This window comes from Falco naumanni, chromosome 13 (genome assembly GCF_017639655.2).
Source record: "Falco naumanni isolate bFalNau1 chromosome 13, bFalNau1.pat, whole genome shotgun sequence".
NCBI lineage: Eukaryota > Metazoa > Chordata > Aves > Falconiformes > Falconidae > Falco > Falco naumanni.
Window position 1 is genome coordinate 22,696,970 of NC_054066.1, and position 17,077 is coordinate 22,714,046.

Sequence of the window (17,077 nt, forward strand, 5' to 3'; positions counted from 1 at the left end):
AACTGAGAAGCCACATTCACTGAAGAGTTAAGATTTAGTGGTCTCTGTTCTACACCAGTGTGGGCGAAAATCACTTTTAAGGGCTCTAATGAAAGTTGAAAGTTACCTTCAAAAAGTTATGCATATTTCAACAGAAATAAAAATCATTATGCATTCTCTCTTAAGAGGATACAATCTCAAACTGTCAAAATTCTAAACTCTTCTACATATATTACATACAAATGCCTTCTATAAAGGAACCTCTTTTCATTTTTCTTCTAAATTAGCTTAGTGGTCCATGGTATTACACTATCTTGGTCTAGCCTGTGAAGAATGTGACAGGTAATTTTTATACTTCTTGCCTCTACTTAAGTTTGAGTGAAGATACGGAAAACAACTTTTATGGTCTAGGTGTAAAAGTAAATGTTCTGTAAGCCCTGCATACCCAAACCTGGGCAGCTACCATAAGATATTTCATGCTAAATATGTATCCATCAATAAATAACAAAAAGAGTGTTTTTTTTTTTAATAATGTTCAGTAACTTGGTTTTTCTCAAGATAAAATGATAACGCTAACATTGATGTAACCTACCACATTATCATAGAAGGGATTTCAGATTCTGTGTTGTCAGACTAAAATCATTATGTAATAGGAAGCACTGAGAAGGATTAATAATATGCAAATAACATAGGAAATCATCTAGCTGTAATTTAAAAAAAAACTGGATTCCGCCTGAAACTGTTGACTGCAATGACACAGAAATGGATAGTAACAGTCTATTTCGATCTTGATAAAAGCTCATAATACTCCTGTACCAGCTTCAGATTGCAAGTGATTGGAACAGCTTCAAAATGCTGAAGTTTAATGTTTGTTTTACAATGCTGAAGAAACAATCAAACCTCTAACTGAAAACGTGGCTAATCCAGATTATATTTTCTCTTTTACCCAAACATTAGGCAGCCACAGCAAGACTATTTTTCTCAGCCTCTGTGATTTACTTATGTTCCAGTACTTCAGCAACTGTGCTAAGAAAGACATAATAAAAGTGATTTAACTTCCAGCTGTGGGGTTGATTCTTTTCTCTTTAGTGAAAAAGTCCACTACTACACTTCCAAATAGAGAACTTTTCTTTCAAAAATACTTTCCTCTGTCCACTTTCATGAAGGAAAAAAAGGCAAGTGTGGCCATCAGATTAAAATGTTGAATCCAGCAGAGCAAACTACATTTTTAAGGTGCTCTACCAAGGAGAGGGAAAACGACACGGGATGATGGTCATATAAAAAGAAAAACAAGGCAAAGCTTAAAGAAATAAGGGAGAGAAATAAGAGAAACAGAACTAGGTTAAAAGAGGAGGTATGGAAAAATTTCTGAAGTTATGAGTCTCTCTGAGAAGGCAAAAGTATGGCTAGAGACACAAAACAACACAAAATTTTCCAGACCGTGCTGTTGGTCCTGATATTACATTTTTATATAATAAATGCAGAGTAAAAAGGAAAGGATGGATTTATGCCATACAACCTTCTGGAGGTGGCTGGAGATAGCTTTGACACACTACTGCAAAAGCCGTGTTATATTTTGAAACATGTAGTACATTTTAAGACATGTTAATATTACTCTGATTTAAGCAAATCAGTAGAGATTTTTTTGAGAATGAGGTTGCTCAGCAGTTACAATACCATGGAAGACTTGTATGTCTTCTCTCCATATACCTCAAGAAATGACACATATATTCTTGGCATAGCAGAATCTGCCTTCTGCTTTCCATGTTTGATGAGGCTACTAAAGAAGCAGGATTAGAAAATAGCCCTTAATTTTGCCTCCGAGTGGAAATCTGTGGAATTTGTCTCTTCTTCTCCACATATAATACCCTATTTGCACACACTAGCCTTAAACAACTCATACCATAAGCACACCAAAGCAGCCCATATCAAAATATATATCCCAGCACATTTAGCTCTTCTCAGTATATACTGCCTGAAATCACTCTCTGTAACAAACCGCTGTGTAAACAGCTTACATTTTAAATTACATCTTTTCCATAACAGGTGATGCTTCTATTGCAGCAAAAAAGTAATGGGGCACAAAACTCTTCACATGCTCAAGAGATTTATTTTACTCTGCTTCTGTAGTAGAGGTAATCTATACTACCAAATAAAACGACAACTCCATTATTAGGTCATTGTGATGATATTTATATTCCAAAGAACTTTTTGAAAAGTTCATAGATAAAATTCCAAAACTGTAGCAAAATTGGAAACTTTTACATATTTTAATAGGAAAACAAGGAAAGGTATTAAATGATAGAGCTCTGTTTTCTATTACACAGGCACACAAACAATGTATAGCCATTCAGAAAAAAATAATGAATTCAAATAGAAACTGAAGGCATGCTCTACAGATCATACACCACCACACTCAGTGTTTTCCATTATTCCTAATTTACAATCAAGAAACCAAGGGCCGAGCTTCAGTCATGTTTACAAAATAAAAATACCACAGGTGAAGAATTTACATCGAAGACACTAAGCAGAATCACGATGAACAGTGATGTATCCAAACCAATAGTTTTTTCTGTTAAATGCATGCATTTTCTATAATTATGGAGGATATTTACATGTTATATCTGTTATATCATGTTTTGGTTTGAAAATAAATAGTAATACAAACATGGCTGATATTTTCAAGGGCACAGAAATGGTCCACACATGAAAAAGAATCAGAATTTACTTGCTGCAATCTATTATTCCTGATGTACCAATAATCATACAGTGGAGTAATTCCATTAGCTTTTATTGCAGTACAGAGAGTAACAAAGACAAGTCTGTGATCTAAGACCTCTTTTACTTTATGCTGCTCTTTCTTGTTGATGTAAAGTTAAGTGAAGATGTTTCTAATACTATTCTCTGCTGAGGCAAGGACTGACAGACTTATAACCATGGGCTTTCAGTAGTAGAGAAACTCAGATTTGAAATCAACATTGCTTCTCTTTCTCTACGTGGTGGTCACTTGGATGAAAATGACAACAACTCAAAGGGAATCTGCAGTATGAGGAAAAGCTGATCAGCCTTTCTCTCCTAACACATTACAAATCTGACTGTGACCCTCATGTCAAAGGTAAAGCCTGTGCAGCAGCAGCTGGGAGGAGAGGAAGGCTTTCCTCAGCAGCTGCAAGAGAATCCTTGGAAATTGGGTTAATATTATGTTCTTTTCCACTTGATAAATTCTTCCAAGTTTACTTCTTACTTGCAGACTAAAATGCTGCCTATTTTCTGCTAGTAAATAAACGAGCTGCATTTCACTCAGTGTATTTTTATACTAGTGGCTGAATACTTAGAATGCACTTTACTAGCTCACAGATCTGACCACAGGCATTTGCCATGCAGATTTAACCTCCTGGAGGCTCTGGGTTTGCTGTATTAGGTAATTTCGAGCGAGACAGTTTTACTTACTCTTCTGGTCTGAATGTTTCCTCTCACAACTTTTATTTCCTCTTATTTACTCCTCATGTTCCTGCCAATGAAAACCCTTTACAACCTTCTCTCTGAGGATTAGCATTACACCGACTATGGAAGAAATGCATTTCTAAAGCTGACCTGTAACTGTTGCTCTGTAGACAGGCTACAAGGGTACAGGTCTTGGACATTTTTTACTCTAAACCAGTTTTTTTTGAAGTCTGGAATAGCATCAGTTTTATGTGACACTGAATGCTGTCTGACAGGTGGATAAAATAAACAACTAATGTATATTCCAAAAGAAGAGAAATTCCTGAGCAGGTCACAGCAGTAAGAGAGACAGCAGAGGAAACCAGCCTGGCAAAATGATAAGTCTACCAAAGCACGTCAAAACATCCCGTTTCTGAAGTATGTTTTTCCAAATCTTGTTTTGCAATGAAGCTGACAAAACTGAGACATAGTTAAAAAAGCTGAATGGTTTGGAAACAAACAAACAAACAAACAACCCTCATTGCAACTCAACAGATTATTCTCACTCACTAACCTGCACAAGAGAAATTCCTACTATGTTTATTAATACAGCTGTAAACCCAGAATAATTTCTGCCTGGTTTACAATAATACTATTATCCCTGTTTGATACAATAATCCCCAATAAACAGTTGCAATAAGCAGTAAACAATAAACAGATTGCTTTTCTGATAGAATATAGGAAAGACAAGGAGCCTGTGTTTTGAAGAACTGTTAATAATCAGTAAAATAAATAAATAAAAATCAAGAAACCAAATTTAATCATTCTATAACTTCATTTTTAGGAAAAAGTTCATCCTTTTGCCAACAGAAATGTACAGATTTTGCTAAGCAGATTTCTGGCTCACATGATATAGATCTCATGGGGTCAAGATCTTCTAAAATCTGAGAGGTACAGTACATCAACTTTGAGACTGCAACTTACACTTAGTACAAGTTTATTTCTGGGAAACAATTTTGGAAGAAGGACAAAAGCTGTGTTTTCAACAGAATCAAATTTGCTGTGTCACATTTAAGCAAATATGAAAATAATTTCTTTTATGCTTTTAATTACATTGCTGAATCATTTTGAAAGACAAAAACGCACATCTGGGAAGTTAACTGAACACGAAGAGTAACTTTGGTAGGATTGAAATAGGCAATAGCCAAGGAAACCTTCAGTGTTCATACTGTAAATGGTGCTGGGAGTACTAATTTTTATATACTGAAGTTTGCAATTTTTTGTCATGCTCCATAAGATCCTATATACACAGATCTGGAATGGAAACTGTGAGGAATAGCTGCTAAGTGACAACAGAAATTTGCACCAGACCACAAGCCTGTCATAAACATTGTACTCACAGGTCTTCTGCCCTCACATTTTCCTTACAGCCTCTGCCTTGTGTTCAATCTTACAGAGAATACTTTGCCTAATAGGTGCAGTGATATTTAGAAACAGAAGTCTCCTTGTTTATATAATTTTTTGACTTAATCTATTTTAATTTACACATGAACATGACAATAATGCTCCAGTATGTGGCATATTTCCGTTTTGTTTTGCATTTGTGAAAGAAAAGCATATTACATGCAGAGCCAGGAAGCATTCCAGTTCAACTCAGCTTCAGCTTTGTTCTTGAACTTGGAAAGATGTGCGCATATGTAGATAAGCACAATGCAAGAAGAAAAACGAGGGGAAGATGAAGTCAATGCATTGTTACATTTATAGGAAAACACACACCTTTTCTCATGAACACTGTATCTTGAAATAACTCATGCCAGACTTTCCTGGCTGACCAACTGAGGGCAAGTCAGAGCTGTCCAGGTGCAGACAGAACCTACAGCAGTAAGGCTGGGGAGTTCCCAACAGATTATCTGTGTACAGTTCTAATTTGGTCTCCAAACAGTGTAACATGCATCCTTCTTCCACTTACCTTGCAAAGGACAATCAACTGAAAAAGAACACGGTGCTCTGAAGACTGCAATCAATCTTACAGATCTTTACAAGCAACATATATAGTAGAGAGTCATATTTTGCCCACCGTATGAAAATGGATATAAAACTAATTATGTAGGCTGTCTCATCTTACTTTGCAGGAAAAAAAATACACATCAAAAGATCCTTTCTCTATGTTGAAATCCATCTGAAAAGCTGCGTTAGATAATAAGTAACCTGTAATATTGTCAGCAATATTGAAATTTTTAACATAATGTCCTCCAATTTTTTTCCTTTCATTTGTTCTAAACATTTATCTGTTTGAATACCATACGCCTATAAAATCGGTCACTTTGAAGCTCTGTGATAATTTGCTGAAGATCTAAAAAATTCCAGTTACAGGAGATAACCTTCCACTGCATGAGACTTGTCACGCACGCAAGCATATAACCTGACACAACCTAATTCTATCTTTCCGCTATTTTCAGTTTGCCCATTTTTATTCATAACTACCTCTGATGATTTGATGTCCTCATAAGAAAACTGCATGGCAGGTACTCCAAGATGGTTGATGAAATAATCTGAATCTCCCTGTATCTGCACAGAACTCACATTAGACCCTGGACATCTAGTCTTTTCCACACAGTTGAAGCTCTGGCTCTGAAAAACAAACACAAATAAAAATTTACTTACTTATTTGCAACCAGACTCAAAACAACTTGTATCGGTATCTCCTTTACACAGCATTCTTTGGGTTGAAACATTTTAAGAACAGGCTGAACTTGCGCTGGTGCAAACAGGTATCAGCTGATTCATACTTAGCAGTGAGCGAGTCTACGAACGTTTCACCCTCTGCTGATAGATACTGCAGTCTTTGGGATCGGACACAGCAGAGAACGAAGTGTGCTGCAACATGGCTGAGTCTTTAAAAGGACAAAGAAAGTTGCACCTAATTGAAATGGCAGGAGGGGCAAGAGAAGGAGCCTTTGGTAGGCACATGAACTGTCGCATGCTGGGCAGGAGATCACTAGTCATCATGGTGCCTTTTGGAAGATGTTCTGAGACCCTCAATGGCTACTAAGGAATACAATTCTTGTTCAGTAAATAGCATGCTGTCTAACAACAAAAAGTTGAATCTGATAATCACATTCAAGATATTTATGGTCTATGAAGTGCTGGCAAATGTAAAGAATTTGCTGCAATTGCAGAGCAGGGGTTAAGAGAAAAACAGAATTAAAAGGCTAAAGATACATAAATACACATTTCTGGGTAAAGTGCTTAAACCAATCCTAGTCAGTGACATGTCTGTATTTCTTTCACATGAGTATTTAATGGTGAAATCTTAGCAAAAGAACTGTAATAAATATAAGGTTAAAACCGGAAAACAAGCCCACACTGAGTGCTACGTACTAGTGTAGCTCTTAAACACATCAGGCAATTAAACACTTAATAAAGAGTAGGCGCAAAGGCTTTCAACATGCAAATAAGCTGCTTCTTTTAAAGAATGTTAGAAAGTTCAAATACTAGACATTATTTATATTTAGCTAACAGTTAATACAGTATAACATAACTTCTTTGGACCTACCTAGTAAATCACTAGCTTGCTACAAGAACAGTGTAAGATTAGTTCTCCTTTAATACTAAAACATACCAGATTCTGTAAAGTTCCTGAGGTTAGCAGAAAAATGTTTTAAGAGTTAGAAATCTTGGTTTTTTTTCCATTTTTAAATTAGCATAATTATTGCTTCACACTTTCATTTCAGTGCCATGAAGAATGCAATTGCACGTTACCTAGTACAAATAAGAGCTGCAGATTCTCACACAAAACTATTTTTAAATACCTCCAAGAAATAGCTTCCATTTCATATGTATTTTTAAAAGGTGCCTATATCACACACTTTTGGGATAAATGTTTCTGCTCCCACCATTCTTACATACATTCACAGCCGTGCAAGGTCCATCCATGAAGACTGAGAGTTACAGTTAAAACTGAAGCAAAAGATAACTTCTATATGTGCAGTCCACCTCTAGTAAATACTATCTCTTTAAAAGCTATCCATGGAGCACCATGACACACAGCACCCAAAAATCTGGTTCTCAATGGCATAGTAAGAAATAAGGAATATCATAAATTGAAAATGTATGTAGCATTAATCTTGGGTGTCATTTGTAAGGCACAGTTGTTAAAACATTGCAGGCATTTAACTCGGGGCTTTTTTTGGAGTGTTTAGATTTAGATTAAGAGTTTTTTTAAAGTTTTCAAACCTGAAGGCACTTTCTTAATTACAACTGTTGTTCCTGTGTTTCACTCCTCTTTACACCATTCTTGAGAAGGTTTCAATCACATTGAGGAGATATTTAACATCACAGTATTGCTGTTCAAAGTCTCAATAAAGTCAGTAACCTTGCTTTTTAGAAACCAAAGCTACAACAGAAACAGCAGAACCCCAAACCATCTACTACTTTCAAAAAGTGTTTTTAAATTACCACACTATCTTCTACAACCTTTCCCATCAAAGCCTCTGTACAGCACACATCCACACAGAAAGGCACGTTTATAATTTTATGCATATATATACACACCATTCTGAGGTGTTTGCTCCTTTCAGGACTCAGAAGATATTTAAGCATCACACAGTGTACTATACTACAGTGTAGACTAGACTATCTCCTAACTTCCCCATACTGCCCAACACATTTGGGGAAGTTTCATAAATGGTCAGTAGTCTGTTCTTCCTTTAATATTTAAAAGTTTACTGAATGATGTGAAACACAGGTTTTGGAGTCAATAGGAAAAATCTGAAATAAGCAAAAACCGCAGAGTTGTCTACCAAAGGAAATCACAGTTAAATGACCAAATTAATCCCAATAAAACTGTTTGGCAAAACAATTCGGTATCAGAGAAGACAAAAAGCTGAAGAATCAACGATCCATAACCAAGCTGCATACTACATGGAAGGATCTTGCCTTTCTAAAAATATCTGATCCTAGCTCTGTGTAAACACAATGGCAGCAAAGCTCTTCAAGACTAATGCTACTTGCACCTACTCAGGCTAAGAATTTAAAGTATTGTGAGAATCCAGAATTCATTTTCAAGGACTAATCAATAGAAGGGATATCTTGCAACGCTGTAAGGACCATAAAAATCTTAATATATACCTCGCAGAGGTAAGGATATTGAGCAGGGAAATTAATGTAACTTTTTCTTTTCCTTGTCAATCTAAATCTTTATACCTTTCACTCTACTAAGTGAACACTAACCTTTCATCATCTCCTACATACCCATATCTAGAATTTGTTATGGATATTTCAGAAAAGGAATATTGTAAGCTGCTGATTGGAGGTATAAGGGTGGACGTGGAATTATACCTGGTATTCCCAATTGGAAAGGGGGTAATAGAGGGTAACGGAAAACAAGGTTTCATGCAATGAGTAACATTTCACACAGCAGAGTATGCCAGAAATTTTTAATCTTTAAGAAGTCAACTGGTGTAACTGTACAAATGAAGTTCTAAGGCATTTTCCTTTAGCATCATCTCACTATACCCCAAAACTGTTGGCTAATTATCAACAACATTAGAAAGCTGGATCATCATTGCCATCTATTAAGCAGATTAGGTTTCCCCTAAAAGCAATCAAGGCTATAGACTCTGCAGGGACACAGCTAATTAGCAGAGTATTTTGATATTGTTCCCCTTTCTGTATTGTTTGTAACAGGTGAAAACAATGGTAGAGTCAGTTAATTCTGAATATACATGAACCCCACCTTCTGCTAGCATACCAGGAACTGAAAAAAGAGACACCCTTTTTTCAGAAACCCAAGCCTCATTTTTAGCCATTCTACCCCTCAGAAAACACTTTACTATGTTTTAACTATTCAAAAAGACTCTGCTAACATTTTTTCCTCACTATAGAAACGGTGAAATATTTTTTATGTAAGAAAGTTTACCTATGGCATGCTTACAGATTTAGTTAAGAGGACAATGAGATATGGTACTTTTAGTTTTTTACATCACCATCCTTCATGGTATAGGATTTATATTTTTATGACAGCAATGTTCAATTCAATAGTGTTAGCATCTTAAGAGTTTAACTGCTTTGTTCAGCTTTTACTGTTCTGATACACAAGCCCCTGATAATGACTGGTTCAACAATAAATATTTAACACTGCACTAATATGGGAGAATGCTTTATTTGCAAGATACTGTTCTCTTGCAATTTATTTTTATTGTTACATAGACTCCACAACATCATCATCTTCAAGTCTTTGGCAATGGCTGCAAAGTTCATGTATTGTGTTTTGCATTCGTTAAACAAATGAAACGTTTACCAAAATTAATGAACTTTAAGATAAAGAATAATAATGTCCTACAATCAATAAAACTTTCCCATCAATGAAGTGTTGTTAAACTAAGAGGGAAGTTTTTAACTTAGTCACTGCAAGAACAACAGCCCACCATACAGCACGTCATATATGTAGCATACAATAACAAACCAAAGCAAGTAAGAAGTTGAAGGAAATCAGCAAACCTCTTCCTCTAACTCTGACTTACAGTTATAAGAAAAGAAATTGAGGAATAATTTCCTGGAGTAAGATGCAAAAATGAGACAGTCTTAGCATGCAGGACGATAGCAGGCATGGGAATGATGGGAGTGGGATGGCAGTAATCAGGTGGTGGGACATTTTAGGAATCTGCTTGCCTAAATACAGGTGTCTAATGTGATTTTAGATATTGCAAGGCATCACAAAGACTTAAAGCAAATCACAGGGGAAAGTTTTATCGCACTGGATCAGCATCTGTAGCAAGGAAGTATATCAAACCTCAAATGGGATTAAACTTTTTTGATAATATGACTTAACTGAGTTCCTTTATTTATACAGATTTTCTTGGCAATGACCGGGCAGCTCAGCCTTGTATTTATTATTATTGTTTTGCAGGTAAAATTAACATCAATTAAGTCTAATATAAACTGCATTTTCAGCATTAAACCCAGCAGCCAGAGACATAACTGAAGCCATACGTACAAACGCCTGTTTATAGGACTATTCCCACAGATACTGGCTGTTAGTAGTTGCTGCTTTCATTTCATTTCCACCTCATCCTTACCTAGAAGAACCATCCCAATTCTGTGTTTGATCTTTCCACACCAAAGACACTACTGCTGCTGACAGAAATTAACTTCAAAGTCCACTTAGTTAATCAACTGGAAATATTGTTTGCGTATCATGTGAAATACTCTCCTACCAAAATGTACAAGCACTGTCTCAAGTCTTTTTCAATATGCAGCAGTCAGGAAACCAGGAAAAGACCATCTCCCAAAATTGCAACTGCAATTTACAACAAGCAGGACAGCCTCCATGCTTGGCAGCAGAACGCCTGATCCTTACTGCAAGCCAAGCAGGCATCAATGCAGAACAGAGATGAAAGACCGACCGTGAAAAAAATTACTGCTGCTAGGAAATGGAGGTTACTCCTAATTAAAAGACTATTAGGGCATGCGGGCCACAAAATTGATAGAGGTGGGGGAGAAGATTACACCAAAGCACATACCCAGAAACACAGGATTTTAAAGCATTTTCAACTTCTTCAATGCCAAATAATTTGTCAGTACCATATAATAGCAACTATGTATCACTCTGGCATTCTGCTTTCCCTTTCCTTTTTTTTACTCCCCCCAACTAATCTGCTGTTTTTGCATGCTTAAATCTAAAATGGTGTCATTTACAAAAAAACCCTCTTCATAATCTAATAATCTGATTAATTTTAATTCTGATAATCCACAAAATCTTTCCTTTCATATATGCAAAAAACAATCTGTGAGTTTCCAGTTTGGAAAAAAAGTTTAATTGCTATGCATTACTTCACCAGTTGTAGTCAGGTCCTACTTAATGATCCTTTAAATGTTAGCTTTTACGTAGGCAAAAAACCAATAATTAAAATCTTTAAAAAATGCATCTGGAATAAATTATCAGCAACATGCTCTGAAAGAACTAACTCCCTGTTGTAGAGTAGGCAAACTAGATTTCTTCAGCTGGTTAGCCTTACAGTAAAACACACGTAATAGCACTATGTAGATCACTCAGTTGCTCAGGCTGGTCTCCGCTGTGTCAATCAAGCCCTCCCTTTAGATTGGAAGGAAATCAAGCCATGTGGTTAGACGGTAATCAAGAAGTGGTTCATGTCAGTGCAAGGATGCACATGATATTCGTAATTGAATAATTTTATTTCTCTGGAGTTCATTTTCGTTTTCAGCATCATGTTACAGGTTTATATTACAAATTTGAGAAAATGAAGAGTACCATATGGCCCATTAAAAACATTTAATTTGGGTTAATGTTATAAAATAGACCTGACACATCTAAAGTATAATCAAGTGGTACTTCACAGCAGACCTTATTCTACCACTAATTAGAGCTAAGCATTTATAGGTATGTTTTGCTGCAATGTTAAGATTCTGGTACAAATAAAGGCCTATATTAAAAAAAAAATAAAAACATACTGGCCATTTCTATAGTTCACCTTCCACCTAGAGACATGGACACGTCAGCTCTGGTTACCTTCCTTCATGCGACTCCAGCTGAAGTTAAAACCTGAGCAGCTTTTGAAAATGGATTAAAACTTCTTAAGTGGTTTTCAACAGGACAAATAAAGAACGACCAATTATTCTTACAATGTTTTAGTGATCCCAGCTTAAGAACTGCAGCCAGGAAGCTTATTCTTCATGAATAATCAATCTGTATTTCTTGAGCTGAATCACCACATGCCTTAGTAACTGGTAAAAGGCATTTAAGAAGCTGAAGTATGATAAGACCATCTAAATGAAGTAAAATTATCTAAACAAAGAGTCAAAGACCATGTAAAAAATGCAAAAATCAGCAGATTGGCATCTTTATTACTGCAAATGTGTTACGCTTAATCATCATCAACAGGTAGGAGAGGTTAGAGAAGCTGCATAGGAAAGGATTCACAAATATGTGTGTCTCATCCATAAAAAACCTGCTACACTCTGACAAACAAATCATTAGAGGAAAAAAGTCTGACAGCTCTTAAAATGTATTATTAGCTGTTTGCTTACCCTAACTACAAAAATCTATTGAAAAAAAATCATTGGATTTCTAGGCATGTTAATTTTATGGCAAGCATACTACTCTGTGTTCTCCCATCTGATTATCTGGTTTGGCTATAAACATCCTGCTTTGCTTTCTGTCTTTGTTGATTGATATATATTGCTATTAATGCAAATCAGCTGTTTATAAAATTATTTGCTTCCAGCTTATGTGTATTTTCATTTCAACGTGTATGAGGCTTTACTGAAAATATCTACAATCAGAGCATTATTAATTGACCTTTAAGGGCAACATGAAGACTCATAGTGAAACTGTTCTGTAGCACTGCAAAATCAGTCACAGAAAAGATGCATTTAACTTTCAGAAGTTTTCCCTAGCTTTAGATCTTCGATATTATCACAGCTAAATGAGAGATGTTCCTTGCACACAGTCACACAGTTGCAGTTGAGAGGACTACCTCATCACTAGGGAAAAACAACTCCCACAAGAGCTAGTGTTTATTTAAAGACACCAGGGACAAAGATTTTAGCATCATCTTATTTTTTTCTGATGTCCATCACAGTGTAGGTGATTCTTACACAGATCACTGCAGCTGCCGGATCACCATTAGCCTCTTGGAAATTCCCCAAGAAAGTTCTCTATGTTTTCTTAGACAAAAGCACTGCATCTGGAAATTCCAACAGTAAACTGTTTTTTTAGCCTTTGTGGAAAGAGTATTTTATTGTCACAAGCAAAATCTGCCTCTTAGATGAACCACGTGGCTTTAAAAGAACTGTTCTTTGAAAATGCATGCAGGTATCCTGCATAACAGAGAAGACCTTTTTTACCCAGGGGGACAAAGGGAACTGAAAATTGTGACAACTACAGTGCTTTTAAAAGGTCAGATCAAACACAGGTTTCCCAAGACCCAGTTCTGATACCGCATTCAGATTTCTACTGAACCAAGGAAAACTCAGTTTAACTATGCAACATAAGGTGCCAGACCTAAAACTCCAGTTTTACATTTCAAAAAAAGCATAAAATAATATTGGCCTTTTAATGGTGACTTAAGAACAAAACTGGGAAACTATAATACCAGCCATTATAAAGAAAAACATGGAGAAATAGGTATACTTGGTGTGAAGTTTTTAACACTATTGTTATATGCTGTACTACAAGCTTATTTTTTATTTAGTTTACAGCTACAAAACAGGAGACAAGCATAAACCTGTATTGCTTGTTCAGGGCTTTGTTTTCTGCTAAGCAGCATTTGCATGTTTTGAAATCATTGTCTTATTTTTTAAAAAATGTGACCATAAGTGTAAGGTCTGCATAATAAATGGGACCTCACAGGACTGAACCATGCTTTAGATGCAAAGTTTACATCAAACCGGTAATAAATACAAAAGCAAGGTAGTAAAAAATTATATAGTGTAAATTTAATTTCCTGTACTGGATTTTTTCTACATTTAACTTTATCTACTGACAGTCTCTTTCTGATTCCTGATGTTTTTTATATGATACTGAATTACATTTATCCTTCCTATACCTAAATTGAAGTCATATGCCTGCCTCATTAACTCAGATACACTTGTTGCCAACACCCAGTACAAACTGTTAGGAATTTTAATGGCTTTTTTAAGGGAAGTAAAAATCAAGCAGGTACGCTCTGATTTGATACAAGAATTTCAGAGCAATCAAATATTTAGAACTAAAATTACATTGCATAAATTATCTAAAGTGGCAAGACTGCAACTGGAAGATGTTCCAAACATCTCAGTACCTTAAAAATATAGGGAGTTACAAGGTTTAACAAAAGTAAATAAGAAATTACATAACACAGCTATGGTAGCTGTGTTTCTCCAAAGTATCCACTTACCCCAGACTCCCACACTCAACAACCAGAGCAGTACTGCATTAAAACTTCTCCCATATTTTTTCATCAGCACAGATAACAGCAAGCTCTCCAGCACCTCAGGTAAAGTATCTTTAAAGTCAATTTCCAGGGCTACAGGCTTAGACTCATCATTCAGTGTACCACTTTCATTTATGGCACAGTTCAGAAAGCAGTGTATGATTGCATTACATTAAGACGAAAAAAAAAGCAGAGAAAATACTGTATTAACAGAGGGAACTTGTCTCCAACTCCCAACACACTGACAACATTGGGTGCTTTTTCTACTTTAGAGCTTATATTTTTAAATCTAGTTTTTAATCTAAACTATTTCTGGGCATGGAATGGTTGCATTTGCAATTAAAGGATGCAGTCAAACAATTTTTTTTTATCATGTAAAAAGTAATACTTCCCTGGATTTAGTGGTGTTCAAGCTTTTTTCCCCAGGTATACAGTACCAGGAACACTGTCACATACATACTGAGGTACTGTGAAACCTAGGTTTAACAAAATGCACATTAATCAGTTTTAGTATAAAACACTGATAAATTGGGACTTGATAAGAACTGCATGACTTTCCTAATGTTTTGTGCTGTAGTAACATTTTTGCTAATATGAAAAAACTGCTTAAATAGGGAAGAGGATTAGGATTTGACAAGACCACATTTTCAAACAGTTGATATTTTATACTCCATGGAAATAGCTGTGGCTTGTAAATCATTTTAGATGCCTAAAGGCATTCTCATTCTATCATACATAGAGACAGAAAAACTGTGAACACATTTCCGTGTATTCTAACGCTGTGATGATCAGGTTCTGCCATGCTACTCATTTTGGGATGCATCATTCAAACCCTCCAAATGGATATTAAATAATTCATGCCACCGAGATTACAGTCCTGCTTCTCCATACCCCAAAGGAAGAAAAAGAAGAGACAAGTTACTTGTCCCTCTAAAGGGGACAGATATGTATGCTCACTCTATTATTTGAAGAGTTATTATATATCGTATTTCAAAATCTCATAAGTGTCCCAAACAGGACAGTCATTGCGAAGTTGGATGTTAAACGAATATACAGTAACATGCTGTTCTCTAGTTTTCAATATGGTTACACAAAAATAAAACATTAGGAGAGAAAGCTTCCACTACATACTTTCCACTAGAAGTGAACTAAGGCTTACCTAGGAAAGTAAACTATGAAAGTAAATTTATGGATTTTTTTAATGATCAATACTAGCCCTATTAGTATGCACAGTACACACCTGCAGAAGCTGCGTTCATCAGCTAACCAGCTGGCTCAAACTACTCCATCACTATCCTACCTTAAAAAAACACTAACCAGCCACACACACACCCTGCCCCCCCGAGTGAAGTTTGTACTTGTATTGCAACACCTAATTTTAGAAGTTAGGCCCACAGTTACTTGTAATATGGATACTACACATTGTATCTACTCCAATATCTACTCCAATTTATATTTCCTCAAACTGTCAGCATTTGCATTTCACACTTCCTCCTCCTGAACTACACAGTCCTCATGATCTGTAGTATTTCTACCAGAAATGGTTGCTAGCACTACTCCCCCAATACAACACCTGTCAAAGTGCAAATCAGCTCACAAAAGACATTCTTCTGAGCCTTAGCATAAGGCTGACCCAGAAAGACAGATGCATCAGGTCTGCAGTGAAAGTCAGCCTGCTGCCCTTTCCCCGTGCAGTGGAATGTTTCAGTGGATTGCTGAGATCAAGAATTTGCTACTTACAAACACAACGTAATCTAGCGTGTCACTAGGGGAAGAAAAAAACAAAAAAGCTCATTTTTTTCTATCACACCTGTGAACGTATTACATGCCCCACATTCCCCATGCCTCCACAAACACTCTCAGTACCGAGTATCATACCAACTCTTTTCCTGTACCTAGGGTTCCTACTGAATCATACTGCATATTTCTAACAATATACACAGAGGCAGGACATCCCCACAACAACTATAGCAAGTGGAACAGTCAGGTTTTTAAAACGGAAGATAAATTTGCAGTCACGATTTCTGTTTTGTTACTGTAATCAAAGACCAGAGTAAGTTCAATTGTAATATACACAAATGAAGACATTTCTTTGGAAAAGAACACAGAAAATCACATGTAACACCCTGAATGAACTCTCTTGTCACATCGGTAAATTATTGCAAATCTCCCCTCATGGCACCACCCTGGAATAAGGCCAAAGTAATTTACTGCTGGCAAAGCTTTACCTTGCCCTGAAACCTCTGGTCTGACATTTAAACTTCCCGATAGCAACTATGCACGCACAAATCACTCCCTTCCCAGTCACACACACAAAATATTTTTCATTCTTTGGAAGGGAAAGTCACTCCTATTAGTCCATACTGAGCATGAAGGTCAATAAACTACCATCATATTTTTCATAAAAAAATATCTTCCGGACTTCAGTGGGAACTGAGCAAATGGAATAATAATAGTACTTGCACTTAAGATATCCAGTATCTGCATCAATTGCATTTTTCAGAAAGATCATCATGAAGCAGATTTATTAAAGTGTGCAAGACAGCACCACAGCACCACAAATACTGGTCTCCACGCTCCACTGGGAGATAAATTAAATGATCCAAAAGACGTTAGATGATTTTATTTTCTACAGCAGTCATGCAAAAAACCCCCAACTTTGGCAGAAATGGAGGACTGTAAACCCTTACTTAGACAGTGTAATGCGCTGATACTTTCCCTGACTGGATCCTTCTAACTTT

At 36.2% G+C, this 17,077-nt stretch overlaps 1 protein-coding gene across 6 annotated transcripts in view; it reads right to left on the reverse strand.

Moving 5' to 3' along the window:
- NAALADL2 (N-acetylated alpha-linked acidic dipeptidase like 2) overlaps positions 1-17,077 on the reverse strand; it is a 496,311-nt gene that overhangs the window by 80,511 nt on the left and 398,723 nt on the right. For 5 of the 6 annotated variants that reach the window (XM_040612990.1, XM_040612992.1, XM_040612991.1 and 2 more), the window contains one exon: positions 5,887-6,033. The exons of the other annotated variant lie outside the window; for it this stretch is intronic. In XM_040612990.1, coding sequence (XP_040468924.1) covers positions 5,887-6,033 — 147 coding nt within the window. The remainder of the gene's footprint in view (positions 1-5,886; positions 6,034-17,077) is intronic. 6 annotated transcript variants of the gene reach the window in all.